This window comes from Trichoplusia ni, chromosome 9, assembly GCF_003590095.1.
Source record: "Trichoplusia ni isolate ovarian cell line Hi5 chromosome 9, tn1, whole genome shotgun sequence".
NCBI lineage: Eukaryota > Metazoa > Arthropoda > Insecta > Lepidoptera > Noctuidae > Trichoplusia > Trichoplusia ni.
In genome coordinates, this window is record NC_039486.1 from 6454297 (window position 1) to 6481183 (window position 26887).

Genomic DNA, 26887 nt, shown 5'->3' on the forward strand with positions numbered 1-26887 from the left:
GAAAGAAATATAATGAATTCAAAACTTGCATTGGTATCTTTATATTATCAGCGAGATTGGCCCGAGTACTGCACTGTGCTAACATCACTATACGGTGACGACATGAAGTATTCATTTCAAATATTCAATACACCACACTTGAGTCTGACACTTCATTCCATTGTGATAAGGGTGACTGTGAAGCGTATGGCTCTGCATAATAATTTTTATTAAAGTACATATAAGCATAAAAGTATAAATAATGAACGATGAAAAGCAACCACTGCTCACGGGACCCAGCAATACAGTTGATAATCTTGAACAACCAGTAGAATTAGTGACAGACCCAGTTTCGACTTCTAGTGAGAAACCCAAAGGTGACTACCACCCAGCTTCAGAAAGATGTTTAGAACATCCAACTTCCAACTTCGATACTCTCATTCACCTTCTAAAAGCAAATATTGGCACTGGAATTTTAGCAATGCCAGATGCTTTTAAAAATGCAGGTCTTGTACTTGGTAAGTGTTTACATTGTTCTTGTTTACATATATACAAATTATTGATCGAATCTTGAATTGAACGATATCTGATTTAATTGATAAATAATTCATTAGTCAATATGAAAAAAAATGTTGAACTTGTTTGTTCATATCGTTTCAATTGAGTAATTTAATATTTAAAATGAAAATTAATATAAATAATAAAAAAAGTTATATTGATCTTTGCTCAATAATTAATTTTAACTAATTTAATCTGAATTCTAGGTACTATACATTTTTGCAAACATTTAATTTAATATTTGGTTTATTATACTAATCAGCAATTTCTCCAACCAGGTGTATTTGGTACATTACTAATGGGTGCAATATGCACTCATTGCATGCATGTGCTAGTGTCATGTGCACATGAACTATGCATCAGAAGTCAGAAGCCTTCATTAAGCTTTTCCGATGTAGTTGAAGACTCTTTCGCATCAGGTCCTGTTTCCTTAAGGCCATATGCTAAAACAATGCGGTAAGTGTTAGTACTTAACTTAATATTTTTTTCATAATAATAATAACTGACAAAGTTGAGTTTCACGCAAATAAACCATTTATTTAATCTATTAGCATGATTATCTAGCTTAGCAATTTTATGGAATAAAAAAAAAATACCAAATTTAGCTTTTTTTACTTAGACAGGAGCAATGAAATACTTTCTTTTAATAATTTAGGACAGTTTCTTTAAATAATGAAAAATAGTAATTATTTTCTTTTACAATATTATGACTTGTCTTATAATTAAAACGAAATTGTTTAGTTAGACATATAAAGAAATACATAAACACTAGTTATTATCTAATTGCACTGGAAACTGCAATTATATAACATCTGCTGTATGACCTCATACTTTGCACCCAACTGTATGACACAGCATCCCATGTAATCAATATTGAATATATTAACATTTAGTAGACCAGTACAAATCAATTAAAATATGTTTTTGCAATGAGTCAAATCAGGAAGTACTGATCATTATGTATAACATATACATACATACAAAAAAAAGTTGCGCCGGCATATTTGACACAACAAAAATCTACGCATCGATTTCAATCTCTCTCTGGCGACGCATGCATATTAAATAATCGCTATACGGACCCATAGACATCTATGTGTTTGCAAAAAGATCATCGTTTCAAAGATTAAAAATCGTCTTGTCACAAATTGAAATGCTAGCAAATAAAGTTTCAAATGTGTTCAAATAACACACATCTAAAATTTCCTCTCATAGTAATTAGGTGTATTTGTTATCATTTAGGAATATTACTAGCAAACAATAAATGTCTCTGCATTTCATTGATTAACTTGAAGATGTACAGATTTACAGGCAAACAATAATATTTTGATACAAAGGATGTTTTATTATACACATGTATGTCATCTGTTACCTGTTTAGCAATACATATTCTAGCGATGACCCACTTGAGCATTTACTTTTACTAAAACAACGCGTTAAATTCTGTTTTGATCATTATCCAGATATCGCAAAAGACAGAGAGGTTAAGAAGAGAAAGGGGGAGGACTTTGCCCAGCAGGGGGATCTAAAACAAGCTATATAAAAAAGACATCGATTATTTCCTCGAAATTTTGCACGAGCTTGGGCGATGTTCGAGGTCCGATATTTCGATAAAAACAAATGTTAGAGGTTACTTTTCGCGAAAAGTTTACTCATTACAAGCATTTCGCCGAGCATTCTCACGATATTACATAACGAGGGAATGCTCTAATGTATCCGCCATTCATCAATACCGATCGATACCCATCTATATCGATCAAAAAATTGCTAAGTTTCATGACGTATTTATGCAGGGATCTACCAACAAAATGAATCGCTCGTTTTAAATGTATTAAATGGCTATTAAAAAACAATCTGAATAAATAATCTGTATTCTTTCGTTTTAAAAATCACCGGTAAGCGTTAAATTTGCAGCCCTATTTTCCAGTAAGAAAATAAATTGCTGAAAAACTTTCTTTAGACCGGAATAAATTCCTTTACTTATAATATAGTAAACATATATTGCAATGAACTGGGTCATTTGTCCGTCTGGCGTAAGCGCAGTGCTTAGCGGTTGCAAGCCCTAGATTCGTATTTTAGGTCGAAGTGGCAAACGAATACCGGGTCGGGTCACTTTCTTGGAAAATTCTAAGCGACTGCAACTTACTGTTTTATTCAGACCATACAGATAAACAAATTTCACGCAAATTGTCTGCTAAACTTGCTAAAGGTTTAATATTTTAAGCCGTGCGTAATATTTTTAAAGTATTGTGAAATAACCTGCCGACCTTGGAAAATATAGCTTTGCTGATCGCATGATCTCTTGTTAATAATATTTTTCTTAACTTATATGCCTAAACAATAATAACAATAAATGAACTAAAACTAAAAAAAGCTTTACAAAATCTAGTACTTATTTGGGTAATATAGGTACCTCTGATAACAAAAAAAAATCTTATAAAAAAATAGTATGTAAATTAAACATGATTTCGGGTTTTCTCGTTAACACCAGTATCACGATAAATAAATGGTTTATGTACAGCATGTCTGGCATGAGTTGATAAGCATAATTAAAATTTATTTATTTACACTTACGACAATATTTATTGTTTCAGGAATATTGTCAATGTATTTCTGGTAATAACACAATTGGGATTTTGCTGTGTTTACTTTCTATTTGTTGCCACTAACCTTCAAGACACAATGCATTTTTTCCATATAAATTTAAGTGTACATGTGTACTTGGCTTTATTATTCCCGCCGATACTCGCCCTGGCTGTGGTGAAGAACTTAAAGTACCTGACTCCAGTATCTCTGATAGCCTCTATAATGACCGCTTGGGGCCTTGTGATAACATTTTACTACATATTTCAAGATTTGCCTCCTACCAATACTGTGAAAGCATTTTCTAGTTGGCATCAACTGCCTTTATATTTTGGGACGGCTATATATGCGTTTGAAGGCATAGGAGTGGTGAGTTTTGTTTCGTATTTATTGTAGCAATTTAATCTTACTGATATGTATAAGTCACTAATAGCTAAAGCAGCTTTTTCTGTAACATATTTACTAACCCTAACCGGTAGTTAATTACAGATCTAGGTCTTGTTACATCATATCATGTTAAAACCATTATATTTCCCATCTGTTTTCGATATAGAACATCTCGTCACAATACTCGCAAACAACACAACTGTCGTCTTATTGAACAGCAATAATAATAACCGAGTATTTTATACGGCTTGGTTAATTCATCAGCTTGGGCGTTGACCAATATATTCCAGGAAATGGGGTTCCATAACAGTTTGTAAGAATTCATAAATCGATGGCCAGTCGTCGTCTAGTCGGTCGTTGTTCAGAAATATTTCATTACCGACATGCTCGCATTCTTCGCATTTCTGTCTGTATTCACAACTACCTATATTATAGGGATAGAGGCGTAGAAATTAATAAAGCACAAATTACAAATAGTATAATCATTTCAAAGAAATTATTTTATTGAACGACAAGTTCGTGACTCTGCATGTCATTCTAAAATCAAGCTGTATTGCTTTTAAATGTTAAATGCGGGTAGGTCGATTTTTATTACTTTTCCCCATAGACAAACGCGGTAAAACAAAACAAATAACGAACTTTTATATAAATAAAATATTAATTCAAGTTCCTAAAAGCGAGATTCCATTTCGGGCATTTCCAAATAACTAGGTCAATAAAAATGCGGGGATTTTATCGCAGAAACACAGTGCTATGTAACAGCGTAGGTAATAACATAATCCGGGCTTATAGAGATGTTTCACATGTGGGTATATTATTGTTCCGTTATAAACAGCGATATTTGAGAGATGAAGTAAAAATAATCTAGTTCTCACCGTGTAACGAACCTTGACTTATTGCAAAATAACAGTAAGTAACGTCTGTTACGTATTATGTAAACAGTTAGATGCATTTCTCAGACATTCCTGCACAGTTAGCGACCTTGCAACTGTTTGTTGTTCGTCTAGACAGTAAACAAATAAAATGAGAACAACTACAGTCTTGCTGGCACCGTTAGCAAAAGATATTAGCAATTTTTTGGACCAAATGTAACCACCGATTAAGGAAAAATGTTGGTACCGCTACGGTGCTTAAATTTGTAGACTAAAGGTTAGATACATTTGTCTCGGCATTTTCCTAAGGAACAACAGACGTTTTGACCATTTATTAGACGATGCCGACAGCTATCCAATTTAGATCCATTGTAGCACAAATGTTCAATACTGTAATTTAGTTTCCGTTTGTGCAAAAGCAATTGTGAACTTCCTGTTTATTGAGTTCACAGAGATGAGATTAAAATATACCAAAAACAAAAGGTTATAATTTCACTAATTCAATTAATTTATATCATTATCTGTTTTTGCGATAACCCCAAGCTGGCTACAAAATCAACGCTGGGTTTGGGCTTAGTTCATAGGCGCCCAGTTGTGAACGACTTATCAGAAGTCATTGTACTTTTATGATACATTACATTCACATCCGTACCACGTGTTTCAGAAAAAAACAAAGACTTTTTCAATAAACATTTCCACGCTCATTTATCATTCATGAGACAGCCTACACTTTATTTACTTTGTTAACTTAATTAAAATTATCTCTTGTAATTATTTCAAAGGAATCTGTCATAATAATATCGTTGACTAATTGCAGATCTTACCTTTAGAGAATAATATGAAAACGCCAGAGGACTTTGGCGGTTGGAACGGAGTGCTGAACACAGGCATGGTGATCGTGGCCTGTTTGTATACAGCCATTGGATTTTTCGGCTATTTGAAGTACGGTGAACGTGTACAAGGAAGCATAACTCTTAACCTGCCGAACTCTTTGTAAGTTCGCATCTCTTAAATGCTCGTATATCAAGAGTACGAACTACTACTATTCATGGGCGTAGCCACTCTGGGACAAGATGGGACGATTGCCCCACCCTGGCACTGACCTATAATGAGCTTAATTAACAACAATAATAATATGTGTAAGCAAATTACAAAAAAAAAGGATATGGAAATGGCGGATCTGATCAAGATTTCGGAAATGCTATTTTATCCCACGGCTCTCGCTATTTTTCTTGCCCAGCCATGTCCGACTGTCCAATAGAACGATCATTCAGTATACAGCGGGTGAAAATTTGCGTCGCTTAAGCATGAGCGAAAATAGTCTCTAGATAGGTTGACTGCTGCCCCACCCTGATCCCATGGCTGGCTACGCTCATGCTACTATTATATTTTACAAGGCAAAGCATTTGAGTTTCTTTAGTATGTACGTTATCTCTTCACACTCAAACGGCTGGACAGATTTCGATAAAATTTGGTACCTGTCACCTTGGATTAACACAGGCATAAGCCATGAGCAAAAGCTGGTTTCAAAGAAATGATATGAGCCTATAAATTTCGTAGACAATTTTCCCCTTGTCTGATTGATGCACATTGCTGAAGACAATCTTATATGGCATGATTAATTTATTTTTTAGTAAGTGGAAGTATTTCATGGGATGCCTTGCCAGAAACGCTATTTAAATTTTTAAAACTATAAAAATGTTGCATAAGGGATACATTCATAAATAATTACAGTACAGATAATTAAGATGTCAATTTCAATAATTATGGTATACTAGGATTACAATATAAACTTTCCATACATAATCATTCACGCTTATTGTTTGCAACAAGATTATGTAATCAGATATTAATTATTTACATTCCGTCTACAATAAATTTCAGCATACAATGTGCATCAACAAATAAAGAACAAAGATACATTTCTTTGTTCTTGCATTATTTATGCATGCTGCAGTAAACGTCTACTTATATTCTTCCAACCTGAATATCTAGCTAGGTATATTTTACTGATTATCGATTTTTATTTCAGACTAGCGCAAAGCGTCCGGGCAGTGATGGCGATATCGATATTTTTATCATATTGCCTACAGTTCTACGTTCCCATGAACATAGTATGGCCGTATGTGAAATCAAAACTTACATCGGAACAAACACTCAAACACGGTGAAGCAGTGACTCGGTTTGTGCTAATTTCAATAACATGTAAGTCGATTTCGTATATTTTACCTTGATTTTTTAAGCTACCTCTAGCTTCCCACGTAAGAATTGATTGTTATAAACGCTACGAAAAATCTGTCAAAGTTCAAGCTGAAAGGTAAACAGATATTGTTGACCTTTATTCTACCAATCCGTTGACCGGATGATTTAGCATGTTTATCGAAACAAACAGATTAATTTGGTCGTGATATCCCAACAATTTCTGTCTGGCTCATAGGTTATCGAATATGGACTCAAACAATTGGTAGTGGGAATATTTTATGTTTAATTATCTCATTCGTATCAAACATGTCTATCGTTACAACAAATATTGATTTTTAACTCACCTACTTATTATAGTGGAATAAATCGTGGGAAGTATAGGTACTTGTCTACCTACCAAGCTTTATTTGTGTTTGCGACTATGTTGATATTTTATAGGCGTCTAATGATAAGCCTTATCTGTTTCAGTTTTAGCGGCAGCCCTGATTCCGAACTTGAGTGGAATAATTTCATTGGTGGGGGCGTTTAGCAGCTCTGCGCTTGCGCTGATCTTCCCACCACTCATAGAAATCATGACGTGCTGGCCTGACCAGCTAGGCAAGAACCGCTGGAAGCTCTACAAAGACATCGTGATAATCATCTTCGGTGTCACAGGCTTCATATTTGGCACTTTCATTAACGTAAAGAATATATTTTTCGACGGATAAACCAATGACTAAAAAAAACATGACGAAATAGGAAATATTAACCAAAGAATTTTATATAATTGTTTTTTGTTTTATATGATAATCATGACAATAATTGTGTGTAGTAAATGTTTCAAAATATTTTGCTTTATAAAAAATATTTACTTAGCTTATAGGTGTTGATTAATTGACAAGCTCAGCTTATTTTTACACGTTTATTTTATATAGGACATTTTTAGTATCACTTTATTATAAAAAAATGTTAATTCAATGGGTATTATTTAGAACTTGAATTGCTATGACTATGAGCTTGTACGAATTATATCTTGTAGATGACTGTGTACATACTATGTGTGCATTCACTTTCATTAGAAATTCTTTAACGCGCATTGTGCGTGTATTTACTGTAAGCAGCTAAACAATATGAGATTATAATGATGTTTACATTCCACTGTTACTCTAAACATAATTATGATGTTGTACCTGTCGGTATTTTTATGTGATCGTAGTACCTACCTATTTTATATATTATAATATTAAATTATTTTGTTAGATCCTTAAATCCTTGTTTAGTTATTTTTAAACGAAAAGTCTATTTACTGTAACTAAATTAAGAAATATATTAGAAAGTAAAAATAGAATCTATGTAAATATTGAGTATCGGAACATTCGAATGTTTAAAATATAATTGTTTATTGCATTTACTGTGGGTGCTTATGTAGTTCAATGTGTTTTGGTCTCTTTAATAATTGTGAATTTGTGAATTATGCTTTATAATGTAATGCATTGTTTTATTAGCAGACTTGTTGTATACAACTCAAAATAGTATGTGTCGTAAAGTTGTTGAATCGTCGCCGTCGTGGGCAAGTTAGTTGAAATTCATAAAATATTAGAAACATTAACAAGTCTGTATGAGTGTTCACTTTTAAAACATCTGAGTATTTACTAATATTATAATAACTCGCGAAGTGGATTTATGTATTTATTTCATAACGGTAAGACTCGCGATTCTTCCTCGGCGTCAGCCCATATCCCAACCGGATTTATTACTCATGTTTGTTCCGGTAACTTGTCGAGCAATCCGGTAAATACGCGAAGTAAACCGTTATAAAATAAATAATCGAAATCTTTGCCCATGAGAGCCATAATTTCTAAGTAAATTTCATAAATGGTAAGCAATGTAAATCTTCACATTTTAATTATTTAAAAAGCAAGCTATATTAATGCTATAAATTAAAGATCTGTAATCGTTTACTATTTACGCTCTTACGAATGTGTGTAGAATCTGTTCATAAATCTCAAATAATTCATAATTATTGTTTGCCTATTTAGTGGTGATGTACTTATGTCAACAAAATATAGATAATGATGCAAATGATCATTTTGTTTTTATATATTTTAAACCTAAATCACTGTCTAGCTTGAATCATATCTACAGTGTAAACTTTCCTTAAGTATTCTACCGAATAAGTCGCTCTTGCCAAATATATATTTTAACTGAGAATAGTTATTAGTATTACTGACTCTTAGCACAAACATCTCAGATAGATGGGACTAGGCAAAAAGCCATTTTCTTTTCTAAAGCCTCCTATTTTCTTTAAAAATTGACAAGTTTCGCTCATACCAAAAAAAAATTAATAACTAACATTTTTGAGTCTGCTGCTTGCAAAGTGGTTTCTGATTAAAATCGATGTGGACTTAACCCTGATACGGATACTCCAGAATTTGTATCAGCTATAGCAGTGTATTAGCCTATAGCTTAGAGAACAAGAATAATTTTATAAAATACCAAGGCCCTATCGACTTATTTTAATTAAACCGGCTAAACCACCTGTTGGGCCAAATTTTTATCCGTTTTCACTTTTTTTTACAATATAGCAACACCTACTTTCGTTCTAAAATTATTTATGAATGGACGAATAAAATAGTCAAAATAGTCGATTTACTAAAACTGAGCTCATTTACTGAAAAGTATAGTGTAGCCTATATATAATATAGCCCTTAAAACCTGTATAGTTACTATGGAATCCTGCTCAGATTCATTTAGAATAATCTAAAAATCATGTAAGATGCCTAGAATTACTACGGCATCGGCATGTCGAGTTTATTTACGTGAAAGTATCCTTGTTGCAATAATCTTGAAGCTTGAAGAAATACATCAAACTTTTCTACTTATTTAATCTACGTCATTTAATTTATGGTAATTTTTAAATGTATGATTTTTGATTAATAAATTAAAAGCAAATAGTAAGAAAATGGTTTCAACAATTGACAGCTACCGAGAATACCATGCCCAATTCCGATTGGACGTAATAAAACACGCAACACTACTGTGAAATGTCATTCACCGACAACAATTAAAAAATGTCGGAATCGTGTCAAGACGGTAATTGTCAAGGAAATAATGAATATGGGCCCGACGAATCACCCACCAAACTTATCGTCAATTACATTCCTGAAGTCATGACGCAGGATATGATGTTCTCACTATTTTCAACAATGGGCAAACTGGAAAGTTGTAAATTGATAGCGAACCGAGGCTATGGGTTCGTCGAGTACTCTCGTCCCGAGGATGCAGTTAAGGCAAGAAAGGCGTTTAACGGCCTGCTGATGCAAAACAAGACGCTGAAAGTGTCGCACGCGCTTCTCAATCCAGAGTTAAAACCTCCTTCGAAACCTGAAGCTGACTGGAACCTCTACGTGTGTAACCTGCCTAATGAACTGACCTTGCAGGATTTACATGGACTGTTCGCACAATTTGGTAAAATAGTTAATTCCCGTATAGCGGCAGGTATAGCATTTGTTTTATACGAACACCAATATGAAGCGGAGAGAGCTATTCAGAACATAAATGGCACTACTCCGCCTGGCTTTCTACACCCTTTAACAGTTAAGTATGCTAATAAGAGTAACCCTAATAAACATAAAAACAATAATAATAACTTTGCTAAAAGTGCTCTTGTAAGACCTTATCATTGGATTAATCATATGAACGCGATAGGCGATCACAATTCTCCAAGTACGTGGTCTATATACATTTATAATATTGCCCCGGAGGTGGAAGAGTTGACTCTGTGGCAACTATTTGGTCCATATGGTGCTATTGTATCTGTTAAGATAATCAAAGATCATTCAACTAATAAGAGTAAAGGATTTGGTTTTGTAACAATGAGAAATTATGACCAAGCGGCGATGGCAATACAGGCACTGAACGGATACGTTCTACATGGCCAACCTCTCTCGGTTAGTTTCAAAACCCAAAAGAGATAATGCTTATGTGAAAGACTTAATAAACTTTACAATATCAATACAGTAATAAATAGACAAAAAGAATACTTTAATTAATTGGCATTATCAAATACTGCAAATAAAACTTTTCCGACCCAGAACTTGTGTACACACCACCACTGTATGTGCAGTCAGTTGACTCTTGTTGAAAATATTATATTACTTTGAGCTATCGACATTGTTAAGTTTGTTTATGAATAATAATTTATTCAGTTTGCTCGTTAAATGTTTCAAGTTTACTAGAAGTTTAAGATTGTATTGAATATGATTGTTGTTTGGAAGTTCAACATCAGTTGTGAGCTGTAATGCTTTCATTATTTTAATCTTATTATTTAAGTATAATAAACCATTTTAAAGAAAGTGCTTTTACAAGATCTAACTAATTGATAAGCCACATTGAGATGTTTAATCAGCTACTAGTTTTAGTTGTACACTTTTTATAACATGATGTCTATTTAGGTAGTGAAAACGAAATCTAGATTATATCATATTTATACATTTAGTATAAAAATTTGCTGAATTAAAGTTCATTTTCACAATTTTAAATTGTGTTTTGATTTTATTATCACCCTGTCTTACTCTAAGTATCGAATGTTTTGTATTCAAATCTTCACTTTAGTGTTGATATCATTTTATATCAAGTAGTTAGATATAGTTAGTAGTGTATGATGAAATATGTAACATACCTTAAACATTATTACATTTTAATATTGTATTACTATATATTAATATATTCATGTTTTTGCATTGACATCTTAACTCATAAATACTACTATTATTTTATTACAATAAATATATCAAATTATTTGTACCATCATATTTACGACTCATTTCATAACCCACCCACTTCGCCCATGTGGGGCGTGAACTACATACCACAACCTTGCATGTTTCTCAAGAGATGGCGCTTTTACTTACTTTAGTCGCGCCTAAAAATACTATTTATAGGTATACATTAGAAATAGCTGCTAGTACTCCTGCTAGCTGCTGTACTACTCATTTTGTTCCTAGTAATCAGTATAATTGCCCTATCAGGTAATTCAAATTTAGAATTACATAAAGTGTAATCTATCACGTATGTGCCTTTATCCATGTAGTAAGCAGAGGAGTGCTGCTTGCTAGTCCTCCCTATATTTCGCAAGTTCTTTCAAACCTTTTTTATAATTTATTGTCTTACTTTCAATATTTCTATTACCTATTCGCAAAATACTTCTGTGGAAACAATTAAAATCTGAAATAAATTACTTGTTGATGCATCCGTTACATGCATACCATGAATAATTATATTTATAGCGTAGAAAATGATTTACACTTGAGAACTTTTTATTTTATTTTTTAAATAAATTAGAATTGGAACAAAATTTATCGCAACAGGCGCAGTGGTTTACCGCAACGGTTGGCGCAGTTCACGCCCGTTTTAGGCATTGTGTTTAATGAAACTAAGTATATAACTCGTTTTGTTCAACTTTACTATCATAGATGCATTATAAATTCTATGTCAGTGTAAAGTTATGAACTATGAGTAACATTAATTGATTCAACCGATGAAGTTCAACTGAACGAGGGTTTATCGCTATTTAGAGGGTACAAATCATTGGGTCGTTTCTCAACTCTAGCAATTAATTCTTCTTAGGTACGATTAACCTATGTATTATATTCGATGAAGGTCTACCAACTTCGTCGACGACGTAATAAAAGTGTTCATTTGTTCCGTAATACACCCAGCACAGGCTACTAATCCTAGGTAGAAACCTACCTACCCAATTAATAACTAGTAGTATGACATGACGTGTCTTTGTAACTAAGCGACACAAGCTTTCGTATTTTGTCCATTAAAAATTAAACTTATTTAAACTTAAGACAGTTTTTTTACAAGAATTTTGTACTTTATTTATATTGCATAATAAATATAAATATAAAATTCACACATACAATTTATTTTTGGAGTCAATGACCTCACTTTCCCGATTCCCGCTTATAAATTTCGCGATTGTGACATAACTAGGTATAATGTGCCTACTACGGATGAAGTAACGGCATAGTTACCTTACCTATACATATATTATGCATACTAAGGTAGACAAACAATAAGGCGAACAAATACCCATTAAAAAGTAAAAAGTAATTAGAAGTGTTGTTAATTACGTTTTTAATTATATGATTTACCAAAATCAGTCTTAGTCATTGATTAACAGTAAAACATGCCAGTAATATATTAGAAAAGAAAAATCTAGGATTCAAGGTCTTTCTGTTATCATCATCCTTACTGATGAAAAGTTCAATATCAACGATTTAGATTGAGCTAATGACTTTTTACAACTTTCCAATTATCATCAATGCAGATATCAATGTAAACCAGCGCCACCTTTTGATAACATTACGAAACAAATCAAGTAACTTTCGCCTTTCGATTTTGTCTATCAGAATATTCGAATGTTTTAAATTGTAAATAGAAATACAAAAAGAATGAAACCTTTATACTTAAGTTAACTATGTTTCTAACTTACGACAAAATTTAAATAAAGCTCGCTTTTATGTCTGAAGCGCGCATGCTCAAAGGGTAAATGAATCAATATCAGGTGTTAGGTGCCGCGGGTCACGCAACCGGATTTGTTTTTAGTTTAGTTTGAATAGTCCTTATAATTTTTAATAGTTGGGGTAGGACATAAAGTTTCACAGTGCGTTTGTGTGCCGGCGATACGGCCGTGGCGGACGGAGAGGGTTCTGTGGTCGCGGGGGGCGTCGGCCTCGCCGTGAGTAGCAAGGTGAGGGAATGCCCAGTCCATATTTTCCTACCATTTCATTGGAATCATTAACGCCTATGCGTGAAAAGTTTACACTTTTGTGCCGTGACGAGACATCGAAGTGCTCGTAAAACTAACAAGAAACCCGAGCCTGTTATTGTGTACTCTAAATACATTATATAACATTCAATGTTAAAAATAATTGATTGAAGTGAAACAAGATATGCAGTATGTAAAGAAGTTCAACAAGGATCTGAATGCAGCAAATGAAAATTAACATTTGAGTGGTGCTTTCGATGCACGGCAAAAATGTATAACATGCTAAAGGTAATTGTGTAGCAAATATACCTCCTTTTATAAACAAACATTATATACTTACTAAGCATGACATTAATTTGAGTATATGTAAAGTAATTGGCATAAAAATCCATTATTGTCATGCCGGTTATGCATAACCAGTATCAGCCAACAATTTTCAGCACAATTTGACACCCTAATTCTTTTGTTGATTCTACTAGCTATACCCATCATCCTTAAGCTGAGTCATTTTGCCACCTTTACACATTCCATCCATCTCCTCTTTCGGTTTATTATTTCTCTATTTAGTACAAGCATTTTCTAATTTTGTAGGTGTACCCTAGTCCGGGGGCGGCGCGCGGCGTGTGGGCGCTGCCGCAGCCGCCCCCCTGCACGATGGCGGCGGAGGAGCCTCTGCCCCCGTGCTCCCCTATGTCACCGGACGCGCCAGCAGCGCCCCCGAGGACTATAACCAGCATCAATCAGCATTCTGACCTACATCAGCTCATTTTTGAAGCTGTGCGATCCGGGTTAGTTTTTATTATGACACGCGAGAAGCAAATAATTACAGCTAAGCTAATTATAGATTCTATTGATAAATATGTGATTCTGAAAGTTGTAATGGCATTAAAGTGCCAAATGGATAGAATGCAAATATTATTTCTGGATGTTTTTTTAACAGGGAAGTGTCAGAAATTGAGAGGCTTGTAGAAAAACTGGGTGTAGAAGTGCTGAGCGCTCGAGATCAGCATGGGTACACTCCAGCTCACTGGGCTGCACTGGACGGCAGCGTCGCCGTCATGCGCTACCTCATAGAACGAGGAGCACCTATTGATCTCTCTTGTTTAGGCACGCAGGTAAATTACACATAATACTCAGATAATACTAGTCATACAAAATACTCTATGCAATGTGAAATTACGTACCTTCCTTTTGGTTTAGGGCCCCCGTCCGATCCACTGGGCTTGCCGCAAGGGCCACGCGTCTGTGGTTCAGGTTCTGTTGCAATCTGGAGTTGCTGTCAATGCTGCTGATTTCAAAGGTACCTAGATAATATTTGATCATTTTGAAGAGTTGGTGCCTAGATGGATCTTTATTAACTAAATTAACCTTCTTTGCAGGTTTAACACCTCTGATGACAGCTTGCATGTATGGAAAGACCGCAACGGCTGCATATCTCCTGGGCATGGGTGCAGCGACCAGGCTTTCAGACATCAATGGAGACACCGCCCTCCATTGGGCAGCATACAAGGGTCACGCAGATTTAGTACGCCTGCTAATTTATTCAGGAGTACCTTTGCACTGCACTGATAATTTCGGTTCCACGCCATTACATTTGGCCTGTCTCTCTGGAAATCTGACTTGCGTTAGGTTGCTCTGTGAGAAGGTACGAAAACGGAACAAATAACTAACTCGGGAATAGGTTTTGGACTGCATACCTAATATGTTAATTTTCATTTATTTATTTTGTAGGTCAAGGCTGAACTGGAACCTCGTGATAAAAATGGGAAAACTCCGTTAATGCTAGCTCAAAGTCATCGACATATTGAAGTGGTGAAATTACTGCAAAAAGAGATGAAACGTAAATCTCATTGGATGCCACCACTCTCAGAGCTATGGGCTCTCTTATTTGGAGGGGCAGGGGACTCTAAGGGACCCCTACTTTTCTTCCTAGTATCAGTACTTCTATGGGGTTATCCAATGTATATAATTAGATGCATACCTTTGACTTGGAATACATTGCGTCTATCTCATTATTGCTTTCTATATTGGAATGCCATTATGTGGTTAAGCTGGGTAATCGCTAATAGACGGGATCCGGGCTACATGCCACAGAATTCGGAGACCTATTACAGAGCTATCAGGCAGATCCCGTACTACGACAAATGGAAGAAGAGGAATGTTATTCTGTCCCGGTTGTGCCATACATGTCGGTGTTTGCGACCCTTGAGGTTGGTTCAAAAAGTTTATCTTACGATATATTAAAGTGTTAATATACCTAGTGTATTTCCTTTTGCGGCTATAGAAGACTGAAACTTTATGTGGGCAAGGTGTTTAATAACGGTTGGCAAACGCTATTATCGCGGTTGAAGTCTTTTTCGGAGACAAATTTGTTATGCAGCCAGACAGCATAACTTTCACTTATCGCATTTGCAATTACTCAAGCTTCAGTAGCTTCTAAGAATCTATTGAAGCCCTAGAGACAGTGTCTCAGTAATTTTCATTTTCGAAGGACCTAAATTAATTTAGTGGTTAATAGATGTGTTTATTTTGCTCTTTAGCTGCCTACTTAACTTGCAAATTGCCTGCAAACTTCCTACCTAAATGTAGGACAACACTTAAACTGTAGACTACCTACCTAAATGTAGATTCAAAAAGAGGTGTTTCAACACAAGTTTTAATAAAATGTATTGTATTAGATATGTAAGCAGGTAGCAACTAGCGAAATCAATTATCGACAGGTGTTATTTATTTGTAGGCAATAGCGTTGCCTTTATTTTATTCGATGCAGTCGCCATATCATTTTGATAAATTATTTTGCGACGTCATAAACCTTTTTCATCAAACCGACTGGTTTGTGGCACCGTTAAATATGGACCAATTTTAAATATGGTTTTTTTTCCAGGGCTAAACATTGCCGTATCTGCAAACGTTGTGTGGCCTATTTCGACCACCACTGCCCCTTCATCTACAACTGTGTGGGTGTCCGCAACAGGATGTGGTTCTTCCTGTTTGTGATGAGCGTGGCTATAAACTGCACTCTGTCCATATACTTCGCTTGCTACTGCCTTTTACTTGAAGGATTTGGGCTCCTTTATGTCCTGGGGCTATTGGAAGCTATCACTTTTTGTGCCTTGGGATGGATCCTCACATGTACTTCCGTAAGTATTTAAGACTTGCTTTTCAAATTCTCCTACGTATAGGGTATACCTGCTCACCTGGGTTTAAATTAGGATGTATCATTAGATAGATAAGAACAGTTAAAAATGTAGGTACAGCCTCGAAAACGGAGAGAGATAGCGTCAGCTACCATAATGATTGATTGTAGTTCTACTTTTTAATGTTGACCTGCTCAATGTAATTTTATCAGCGTGCACGAGAAGAACTGATTGCTAATCCACAGGAGCAGACTTTTATATAAAGAATTTTTCTGCCACCAAAGCAAATATTAAAATTCAAAAGAAAAATATTCTACCTCACAGTCCGGGTATTCGGGCTTTATTATCAAAAAAGCAATTTTCGTTCAATTCAAATTATCTTGTTAGTCATTACAGAGTTCAATGACACATCGACCTCACGTGATTATGTTTAAGTAGGTTAACAATTACTTACTAGGTAGGCATCAGTACAGCTACCTCTTTCATTTTATGCGAGGCAGGCATTTATAAACATTCCTGTTTGGAGTAATTTTGATAACGCAAAATGGCGTAGTCAACGTAATTATTTCGAATTAGGTAAATTGATAAATGAATTATCAAGAATTATTATTTTGGGGCAAAGCACGGGATCTTGAGCTCTAGAAACACTTATGAATAAAAGTGGATACCTATTGTTATGCTAGTTATGTGTAAAATTGTCTGCGCATCGTGAATTTGTCAAATGTGATGACTTGGGCACATTAAACAATTATAGAACTTTATCAATTAGGTATATAAAAATACATCCAGTTCTTTCTACAGGTTATTTTATACATACCTATCTACATATTTAGCAAAGAACTTTCATTTTTCAATTATAAAGAACATAGGTCTCGATTTTTAACCCCAAGTTGCTTTATGTCTATTGTCAAGAAAACTGAAATATATAATGACTAACGATGATTAATTTCAGATTCTACACGCCTGCATGAATTTGACGACGAACGAAATGTTCAATTACAAAAGATATCCCTATTTGAGAGATAAAAGGGGTCGTTATCAGAATCCGTTTTCCCGGGGCCCTATTATGAACTTAATCGAGTTCTTTGTGTGCCTACCCGACAAATGCGACGAACAAGATATATTCCACGAGGAGAACATATGATGCGAAATGCAATGACATAACGACCTTACTCGGAAACGGTCTCAGAATATAATTTCATTATAAATTCTATTTTTGCTATGATTCTTCATTAGCTAGGAACCTATAAATAAATCTACACAACATAGGAGTCTACGTGAGGATGATTGCCTTAACGATCTATGTCGTTATAAAACGGCATTACGTGAAATGATCGCCTCTAAAATGGCTTTTTGATAGCGAGACAGAATAACGGCTTGTTCATAAAAAAGTTATGCCTAGCCTTATTTTGACTTTAGAAAGTTCCGACTCTCAAATAAAGATCAAAGCACCGCTTGTTTGAGCTGGTACATGATGTTCTTTCACTTATAGCCTAGGTTACTGAGTACAAACACGTTTTTTGATCTAAAGAATGGCAGATTGTACTGGATCTACCTCACGCTTTAGCACACGAATTAGTCTTACAGTTTTAAATAAATTGTTTTCATGTCTATCGATTTCTCCAATGGGATAACGTAGATAAAGATATTATGAATATCATTATAAACTAAGTACATACTTTGAAATCTCTATTTGTATGTAAGAAAATGTCACTATACAATTCTTGCAATAAAAAAATCTTAAATATATTTATATTCTTGTTGTGCAATTTACTACTATTATAAAGAAACAGTTGAATGAAGATGTAAATATTTATTATAAAGTGGCTTGTTATTATATTAATGAAGTTGTTTTATTTTGTTATCACAAGATCTGAAGCGACTATGTCGTATGAGTGGGGAAGTGAGGGGTTATCGCCGTCAAGGTCGGGGTTTGATTATAAAAGAAGTTTGTATCTGTGCTACAGCAGTATAATATTCATCAATCAATAATTTAAGAAACAAATTAAATATTCGAAAAAGCATAATGATGTGCGAAAAGTTACAATGACAAGTGGAAACTTTGACATCTTCATATATGCTTAATTAATACGACGTTAAATATTAATTACAAGAAAAGACATATTGAATTCAAACATACATTCTATATAATTATCTACTATTGTTCACTTTTCGCTTACATACCGGATAAATTATTTACCCTTCTAATTATCACAATTCTCTTACACATCAGTCCACTATACACGTTGTAATAGCACATACGTATATTTTTAAAGAGTAAATAAACAACTTTGTAGGTATCTCTAAATCTTGCGCATTCGCGACCTAGGAGTCACAGACCGGCTGATCCAATATTACACAGTACGCCGTTTACAACTGTAACGTACGCTATTTATAAGTTTCGTGCAATACTATGTTATTTACCGAAGTATGTACTTATACATACATAACTATAGACTGGCACTGTGTATCTGCTTTTACAACATGAAACAAATATCTTGAAAATCTTATACACCACATATTTCAATCATGTAAAATTCTTGGATATTTCAATTCCATTAAATTAACATGTACTGGAACAACACAAGGAAAGTTTGCACTGAACCTCTTAGAAATGCAAAAGACTAGTTACCTGCATTAGCATATAAAAATAAAATAACAATATGTGGTCTATAATACTGATGTGTTACCTTTATCGAATTATTTCTATCACATAGAATAACTTGCTCAAACACTCAATAAACTTTTAAAGTTTATGTTTCATCATTCAATTTATATTATTGTAATACATTTAAAATTCAAATTACAAATTTAATGTTAAGTCTAGACAGTTAAAAGACAAAATGTAATTCATAAATATTTCTGTATTTCGAAAGAGTAAATTCGGAAGACCTTGTTAGCGTGTCTTAGAAAAGCGGCGAAACAATCAAACCTTAGCATCAAATCATGTAAGCATGCGACAATGGACCGTTTGACGGCCGCGACCTTGCGATGCGTATACAAGCACATAGGGAAGCTGCACACCGATCGTGTTCTGTGCCTACTCAATATGCATTACTAATGTTTGATCATTGCTTGTTAATGTACCGGACAATGTATGTTTCACAAGTACTTCTATGTGTCTAATAACTTTATAAATAAATCAATCTCTAAAACACTTACTAAATTATATTCGAATTTTATTGTGAGCATATATACCCACATTGAAAGATCAGTATGAAACTAGTCATCTTTAGGGTTGATCCTAATGGCGGCTGCGATTTCCTCTTTGGAGTGGTCCTTGTCCCCCCATCCCCACAGGTGGTGAGAACCGTCACCGGTGCGCTTCACCCTGTTCTTGACGATGTCGTCAGACACGGTCTTCAGATCGTAAGCCCAACCGATTTTAGCAAAGAAGTTAATGAAGGCTGTTGTGAAGTTGAGCTTGGTGTTGCCAAGCTCAGCGGTTTTGTAGTCCCAGGGGAATGTGTGGTGATAGTTATGGAAGCCTTCACCGAGAGCGAACATGGCCACTGACAAGTTTTCAGATGGCTTGATGCTTTTGTCATAGGGCTTGTCTCCCCACTTGTGGGCAGCGGAGTTTACAAGCCACGTGACGTTCAGGATGAATGCGTAACGAAACATGGCCGCCACAAAGAATGCATTTGTCCACGTTTCACCCCAGCAATACACCGGAATCATTGTAGGCATGACGAAGCAAGCCAGAGGCATCAACAGAAGATAGTACCTAGAAACATTACAAATAAGTTAATCTGTCCAGCTATCACGAAAAACAGTTTCAAGCAATTAATTTTATATACCCAAGGTTCTCAAGTAAGCTCAACTTGTATTTTAGGCTGACACTACTTATATTTATGATGATGATCTTGCTTAACAATAATGATTGGCTTAATTTCGATTGAAATTAAAAACTCAACTAATTTCCAGGGGAATCCAGGACCTTAACTTATCAGTTATTTTAACAAAACTTCGCATATGGTTGGGAATACCTTACTGGAATATTTTTCCTACTAACTGAGGTATTATTGATAACATATTATTTTGAGTATAACCCTGTTCAGCCAAATTGATTATTGCCTGTTTATCAATTACATTAAGATTGGTTAGTACATTGGACCAATTTACCCTTTTGGGTGAATGTAGGACACATTGCAGAAAGGATTAATTCTTTGTATTTTTCAGCTAAACAAGAACGCTTCGTTACTTCAAATGAATACATTTACTAACTTTTTCTGGAATCTAAGCACGGGATCGGCAAGCAAGTCGCTCATGTCGAGCCCTTTGCCCTTCTCCTTGAGGTCCGGGTGCTTTCTGACTAGAAGCCAGCCAATGTGAGAGAAAAAGAATCCACGAGTCGCGTTATGAGGGTCAGCATCGGTCTCAGAGTACTTGTGATGCATGCGGTGGTCTCGTGCCCAATCCATTGCAGCATCCTAGAAATAAAATATTCATTTTTATAACATGCTTGGCATACTTATTCCTTATCTTCATTTTTTTTTTCGATATAAAAATTGCTTGACGAAATGACAAGTTTTTAAAAGGTCACCTTCACAAAAGAGGAACAAATATGACCGATAGTGTAACCAGTCCACGAATGTACTCATGTTGCACACACATAAAGGCAGTGCTGACGTCATGATCTACATGAATGCGATGTAACTTCGCAAATGATGGTACTGTTATGGACATGTTGCTAATTTTGATCTAAAATTTCTTGTGCTGATAAGTACTGTTTTGATTTTACTTAAGTATAGTTAAGGAATATCTACAATAAACAATAGGGTAATAGAATATTAGGTTATCATGACGTTGTCACTAATTGATCATACAAAAACCTTCGTTTTATAAATTGACGAGGATAAAACAGCGGGAAAATGATCGCCAGCCGTCCATGAAAGCCAATAGATGGTCACTGCCAAATATGACGTTACTATCTATTGTACTTATGTTAGTACCATGCAGTCCTTTTCGTAACAAGCCTCTATGACAGTGAAGTGACATAGAAACTGCCTAAACTGTAAATAAATCACACATTACAAATGCGAATGTCCGTATGACTGTGTGTGCATGCTTGTACGCTCTTCAGGCCCAAACGGCTGGACCGATTAAGATGATCAATTAACACAATGACATGCCTACTTTTCGACCCCTACATCCAATTTCATTTTTCGTTTTTTGCAGCTATTATTGACATCCAGGTCGGCGAAATAAGACTTTGGAATAACATGTCCTATGCTTTAAAACATTATTGTTTTCACTAACATGGTTTATGCATGAAAGCCAAAAAGCCATGTCATTTTCCATTCATTGTCGTAGATCATTAAAAATGTAACCTTGGCAACTGAACTTGAATGACCTTAAAATTGAATCACGTGACACATTGGTGACAATTAAATAAGTATTTACAGCTAAAAATTCGCAAAATCCAAAGTTATTGTGTGCAGTTAGTAAACAACATGATGAGATCATTACCTACATTATGATTATTACGAGTAAGATAAGGTAGATATTCTAATCCAAAACAAGTACAAAGTTATCTGAAGTATTCTTATTTAGTCAACCTTTTTCATCAGAGCCATAAACAGTTTTATTTCTTTTATGTATGGCATAGTGAGGCAAAGGCATTATCTACAAGTTAAGTATCCACTTATAATGGCTTCCTATCATTCACATTGCTAAACAATGTAATGTATTTCCAGTACATGTTATCAGCATTTTCTCACTCAACAAGATCACTATGGAAACATACAAAGATATGAATGTTTTTCTTTCATTTTTAAAACAAGAGTTGATTGAATGTTGGGATGTTTTTATAGCTTACTTTTTTATTACTTTGTACTGGAATTCTGAAACTATTCCAACTGCACAGAAACACCATTACTTCTGAATGCCGCAAGCCAATATGAACATGAGGTATCATTTGTATTCTTACCAATGAGATTAACATTGGCTATATAAAAAAAAATGTTTTTAATAGGGTTGTTTCCTAGTATTCACTCAATAAAAAATAGATAAATGCACCGAAAGTTCACAAAATTAGAAACACGATAAGCTGTATTATATTATTTCCAACTTACCAGATAATTTTTAAATTTAAATAGATTTGCGAAAACTGGAAACAACCCTATTATCTGTTGTTCTATAATTTTACATTTTGTGCATTTGCGAGCACATACTATCCAAAAAACTAGGTGTATAATGAAAATCTAGCACTAACTGTAAAGTGTTTTGAGGTTTATCAATATTTGTATTTAGATTTTGCTGAAGCTGAAATTAGACTCTCAGCATAAGAAACATTAGAGCTATTTGCACCAAATATTAACTGGTACCAATAATTAATTTTATTTTACATTAATCCATTTTATAACATTGGAGGTAGAAGTTTTCTTTTTTCATTTTGGTTTATCTCATACTAGAAGTACGGCACAACAATACAGCATCTTAGGATACCTCTTAATCAGGCATCTACATAATGCAGAACTTTGTTTACATAAGATTGTCAGAGCAAACAATCATAATATGTCAGTTATGAAACAATAACAACAAAATTTTTCTTACCTGGAATGCTACGGTGTTGAAGGCGGCCAAAATGATTCTAAGGGGCAATTTGGCCTTGTATGACTTGTGGGCCCATAGTCGATGAGCTCCAGCCGTTATTCCCAAACCAGAGATCACATACAGGATGTAGGCTGAAGATGATATCAAGACTTATTAGTAATTTGTACTGAGGCATAAAACAACTCTTCAAATCTCACAATTATATACAATATTTACTTGAATTGTGTGAAAGACTTACCAAATATATCTGTCTGCCATTTAGCTGAGAAGAGGAACAAATATCCACCGTAAAGCGCTGCTAAATGAAGGTACGCGAAGAGTATGATGTTCCTCCAGACCAGCTGTTTTGCTTTGTTATCGGCCTTGTAAACTGGTGCACTCGCGAGTGCCAGGTCTGGTGTTGCCGCATCGCTCTCGAAGAGGACTCCTGTTACGTCCTCCGAAATGTTTGGAGCCATATTTAAGCTCTTACGTATACTGCAAACAATACAAATACAATCAGAACACTGAACACACAATTACCGCAATAAACAGACACTACTTATTTTCGAACTTAAAATTTACTGTATAACATTAAATAAAAACAAAACACTGCAGTTCTTTAATTTTGAAAAAGGTACGTGCGTAATCACAAAGTAAACACAGGCGGTATACTATCTATACAACCGTCACTTATTTTGGCCAACTGTTAGTAGCTAAACCAAGACTAAAAAGAATTCATTTTCGGTAATTTTCTATAGTTTTGCAAATTTAAAAACTTGCATTGAGGTGAAATGGATTACCGTCATCAGTTGAGTATTAAGCCAGGAGTAACGATCGCCGCGAATTCGCGTAGAAGAATGAAAATTTACATGACGTTTTAAGGATGCGCAGTTCCTAAAGTTGTATGATCTATCGATAAAACTAGTCGATGAAAAATTCTGTTTCGTTGTAAAATATTTGTTTCGCAGGTTGTACTGCGAATGGCAATGAAATGAAAACTACTTTTGAAATTGTAAAATCAACCCACTTTATTGAGGGTAAAATGTTTGATTGTGTAGCAAAGCAAAGAATTTGTGATCAAAGGTTTTTTGGATGTCCCTACTAAAATAGTCGTACCACGTGGTTGCATGCATTCGCTATTTTATTCGCAACCGGGAAAATGAAATTATGATCAAATTGAAGGTACTTTCGGTGTCTTTTCTGGCATGAATTTGCTTTCCTTGCCAATCACAGTAAAGTTCAAATTACTTGACCAAATTACTTACTTAAGTTTTGTATTGCTGTCTTAACGTTATTTTGCAAAACCTTCCCCCGTAATTTATTTTTTTATGAAGCCAAAGTTACTGAGCATTTTGGCTAATGGAGGCTCCGGGTTTATAATTAGAAGATTAATATGTATACACTTATATATTTTTTTATCGGAAATAATTAGATTACCTGAGTACCCGAGTAGAATGTGTTAAACCGATCTTTGATAGTATTATAATAAATCATTTTATTTGGCGCATTACTTGCTGAGCTTAGGTGCAAGATTTTGTTGCAATGGTATAGAGAGAGAACATAATAGAAAGTTAGTACCTACTTAATAAAGACCTTCGTAAATAGCATTTGGCTATTATGAGATCGTAAAATCGTTTGTACCTAGTTCCGTTCTCGCAATATTATTCCAAAGAAAAGGAATTGAAAAAAGTGAATTGCAACGTGTAAAGAAAAATGAAATTAAGAAGGTATAACAAAATATTTTTTATTATTTAATAAAATTACCTAGAAAGGTACAAAAAAATAAAGTCAACAGTTACTACTTCGTGGAAAATGGTTTTCAATTTCAACCGATGAACACCCATGTCGTACTGAAAGCTATACCAAGTTACCAAGAGACCGCGCTTGAAACAAAATCCAATCACTCAACGGAATGCACCTGCAAATGCGCGTACACAAATATCTACTGGTTAATTTAAAGTAATATGTACGTGTACTTCAAATAAACTAATCTATATAATTTTTACAAAAACATTCAACTAGTGCAACCAACTTTAGAAGGAACCTTTTCTTTTACGGCGCTTAACTATATTTAAAAGCTAAAGTCCTTTGTGACCTTCACTTGAATGCACTAGACGATATTTAGGGAATAGAAGTCGCTTTGCACTTCACTACCGAAAAACTATTGAGAAAAGTAAATTTAAAAAATATTCGTCACTTACCGCAATTAATTAAATAAATAATCCTTATTAATTATTATAGCTCACTACACTGTTAACCGACTGTCCAATCCAAACCAACTGGAAAGTCCTTGGTGTTGAGAGCGTTATATAGACAAATTTGTAAAGCTAATATTTAACCGAAATAATAATCGTATGCAACATTAAAGCCGGCCGGTGCAATCGATAAGTTCACGTGTTGGACTGTGGACCTACTGGCATGGGTACGCTCGTGGCGGTCGTTTCATACTGAGTGGAGAGGTAGGCGCAACGATTACGCGTGGATTGGACGCCGAAGTGGCGCGATGCCGAGAACCACGTCACTGGCTCGTCACACAGCATGGCACGATCAGGCGATATTATGGGTATACTTCGACGAAGGCGGGAGTTCAAACATAGGTTGAAAGCTAATTTTCCGTGTAAGCATTTTTAGAACGACGTGTCCCTATATCTTATGCAATCCAGCCACATGCTTACAAAAGTTACTTGTTGTTTAATGAATCATTCTGTTATTGTAAAGTGTTTATTATATCCATCCATATATATATGTTTTCATTAAATTCGCAGTACTTGTCGATTTTAGGTTTTGATAGGTTTATTATGCAGTAAAATCAAACTACACGCGTGTAAATAAAAAATGGTCAGAATGTGACTTGAAGGACCTTACTATAATAGCAATACATTACCTGCCACAGCTTACAATAAGCAAGAAATGAGATATTTTTTTCGTAAAACGAATCAAGATAGAATTTGTATTTTTGAATTATATCTATTTAGTTCAAGCCGTAAATCAACACTTACTTCAAGATTTTGTTAAGGGTCCGTATCCAAAGGTAAAAAACTGATTATTGAGGCATCGGTGTCTATCCTATTGTGTCGCCAGGCTTTTTTTCTCTTATTTAGGTAGCTCTACAAAATAAAACTATCTAAAGGACAGCGTCCGTTGATTTTTTCTGAATCGCAACAGTTTAGTGTGTAGGTCAAGATACCGAACTGCAAGCACAACTACAAGCCTAATGATAGACTGTAACGTTTACGCGCGCAATGCCGTTAGAATGATTGCCGTAATTTTTTTGCAAGAATGCCGCAAGATTTTTTTCTCATGGTCCGAAAGGGTCGTTAAGATTTTAATAGTTAGTTGTAGTTGGCATTCGTTACGTCTACGCACGTGACGCCGGATATGAAATATTTGCTAATCCTTATTGAAGAAACCTTGAACTTGACTATTTCAATAACTAAAGTTTACTTTAAAACCAATAGGGTATTTGTCAAAAAAACTCTTTAGTCCTCAGCATAGATTTCCAAAAAATATTACGCTTATTACTAGCAAGTGATGTTTTAGCCCGCAATACCAGTGTTTTTAACTTCCTTAGTTTTTACTGAAGCGACAAAATGAAAAAAACGTATTCAATGTGTTTTGGAAATCTGTCCGACGAACTATACAGATTTAGTTAAATACCCTATTATTACGACATCACAAGAATGCTTGATTTTTGCAAGGCTATGTAAGACCTAGTCTTGACCATCGTTGAAGTTTAGTTATTTGTCATGTTTCAATACACCTGGGCCCCAATTCTGCTATTTACAATGGCCGATGAATGAATGAAATTTGGCTTAAAATAACAATTTTCGTATTCTCTTCAGAATTTTACTACACAATAATTGGAAATTCAG

General features: G+C 34.7%; 3 protein-coding genes and 1 pseudogene across 6 annotated transcripts; 3 read left to right on the forward strand and 1 right to left on the reverse strand.

Annotated features, from left to right (window-relative positions):
- The first annotated feature begins 49 nt into the window (after positions 1 to 49).
- Positions 50 to 8645, forward strand: LOC113497551 (proton-coupled amino acid transporter-like protein CG1139). The gene is made up of 6 exons (XM_026877139.1): positions 50 to 497; positions 816 to 993; positions 3132 to 3489; positions 5197 to 5372; positions 6412 to 6584; positions 7050 to 8645. The coding sequence occupies exons 1-6, from the start codon at positions 242 to 244 to the stop codon at positions 7286 to 7288; spliced, it is 1380 nt and encodes a 459-aa protein (XP_026732940.1). The 5' UTR covers positions 50 to 241; the 3' UTR covers positions 7289 to 8645.
- A 950-nt stretch (positions 8646 to 9595) lies between these two features.
- Positions 9596 to 11099, forward strand: LOC113497646 (annotated as a pseudogene).
- A 75-nt stretch (positions 11100 to 11174) lies between these two features.
- Positions 11175 to 18269, forward strand: LOC113497644 (probable protein S-acyltransferase 23). Of its 2 annotated transcripts, XM_026877250.1 has the most exons (9): positions 11175 to 13320; positions 13512 to 13626; positions 13930 to 14126; positions 14279 to 14453; positions 14539 to 14638; positions 14718 to 14983; positions 15070 to 15548; positions 16223 to 16478; positions 17428 to 18269. In XM_026877250.1, exons 2-9 carry the CDS (start codon positions 13609 to 13611, stop codon positions 17617 to 17619), a joined length of 1683 nt encoding a protein of 560 aa, XP_026733051.1. In that variant the 5' UTR covers positions 11175 to 13320; positions 13512 to 13608; the 3' UTR covers positions 17620 to 18269. The 2 variants fall into 2 exon arrangements, with proteins under 2 accessions (XP_026733051.1, XP_026733052.1); XM_026877251.1 differs by lacking the exon at positions 13512 to 13626 and having other exon boundaries at positions 17428 to 18268.
- A 159-nt stretch (positions 18270 to 18428) lies between these two features.
- On the reverse strand, positions 18429 to 26170 carry LOC113497645 (acyl-CoA Delta(11) desaturase-like). 3 transcript variants are annotated; one of them, XM_026877253.1, is made up of 5 exons: positions 26015 to 26170; positions 23272 to 23510; positions 23034 to 23164; positions 20703 to 20908; positions 18429 to 20202 (listed from the first exon to the last, which is right to left on the reverse strand). In XM_026877253.1, the coding sequence occupies exons 2-5, from the start codon at positions 23489 to 23491 to the stop codon at positions 19698 to 19700; spliced, it is 1062 nt and encodes a 353-aa protein (XP_026733054.1). In that variant the 5' UTR covers positions 23492 to 23510; positions 26015 to 26170; the 3' UTR covers positions 18429 to 19697. The 3 variants fall into 3 exon arrangements, with proteins under 3 accessions (XP_026733054.1, XP_026733053.1, XP_026733055.1); XM_026877252.1 differs by lacking the exon at positions 26015 to 26170 and adding an exon at positions 25217 to 25471; XM_026877254.1 differs by lacking the exon at positions 26015 to 26170 and adding an exon at positions 23816 to 24052.
- Positions 26171 to 26887: the final 717 nt, after the last annotated feature.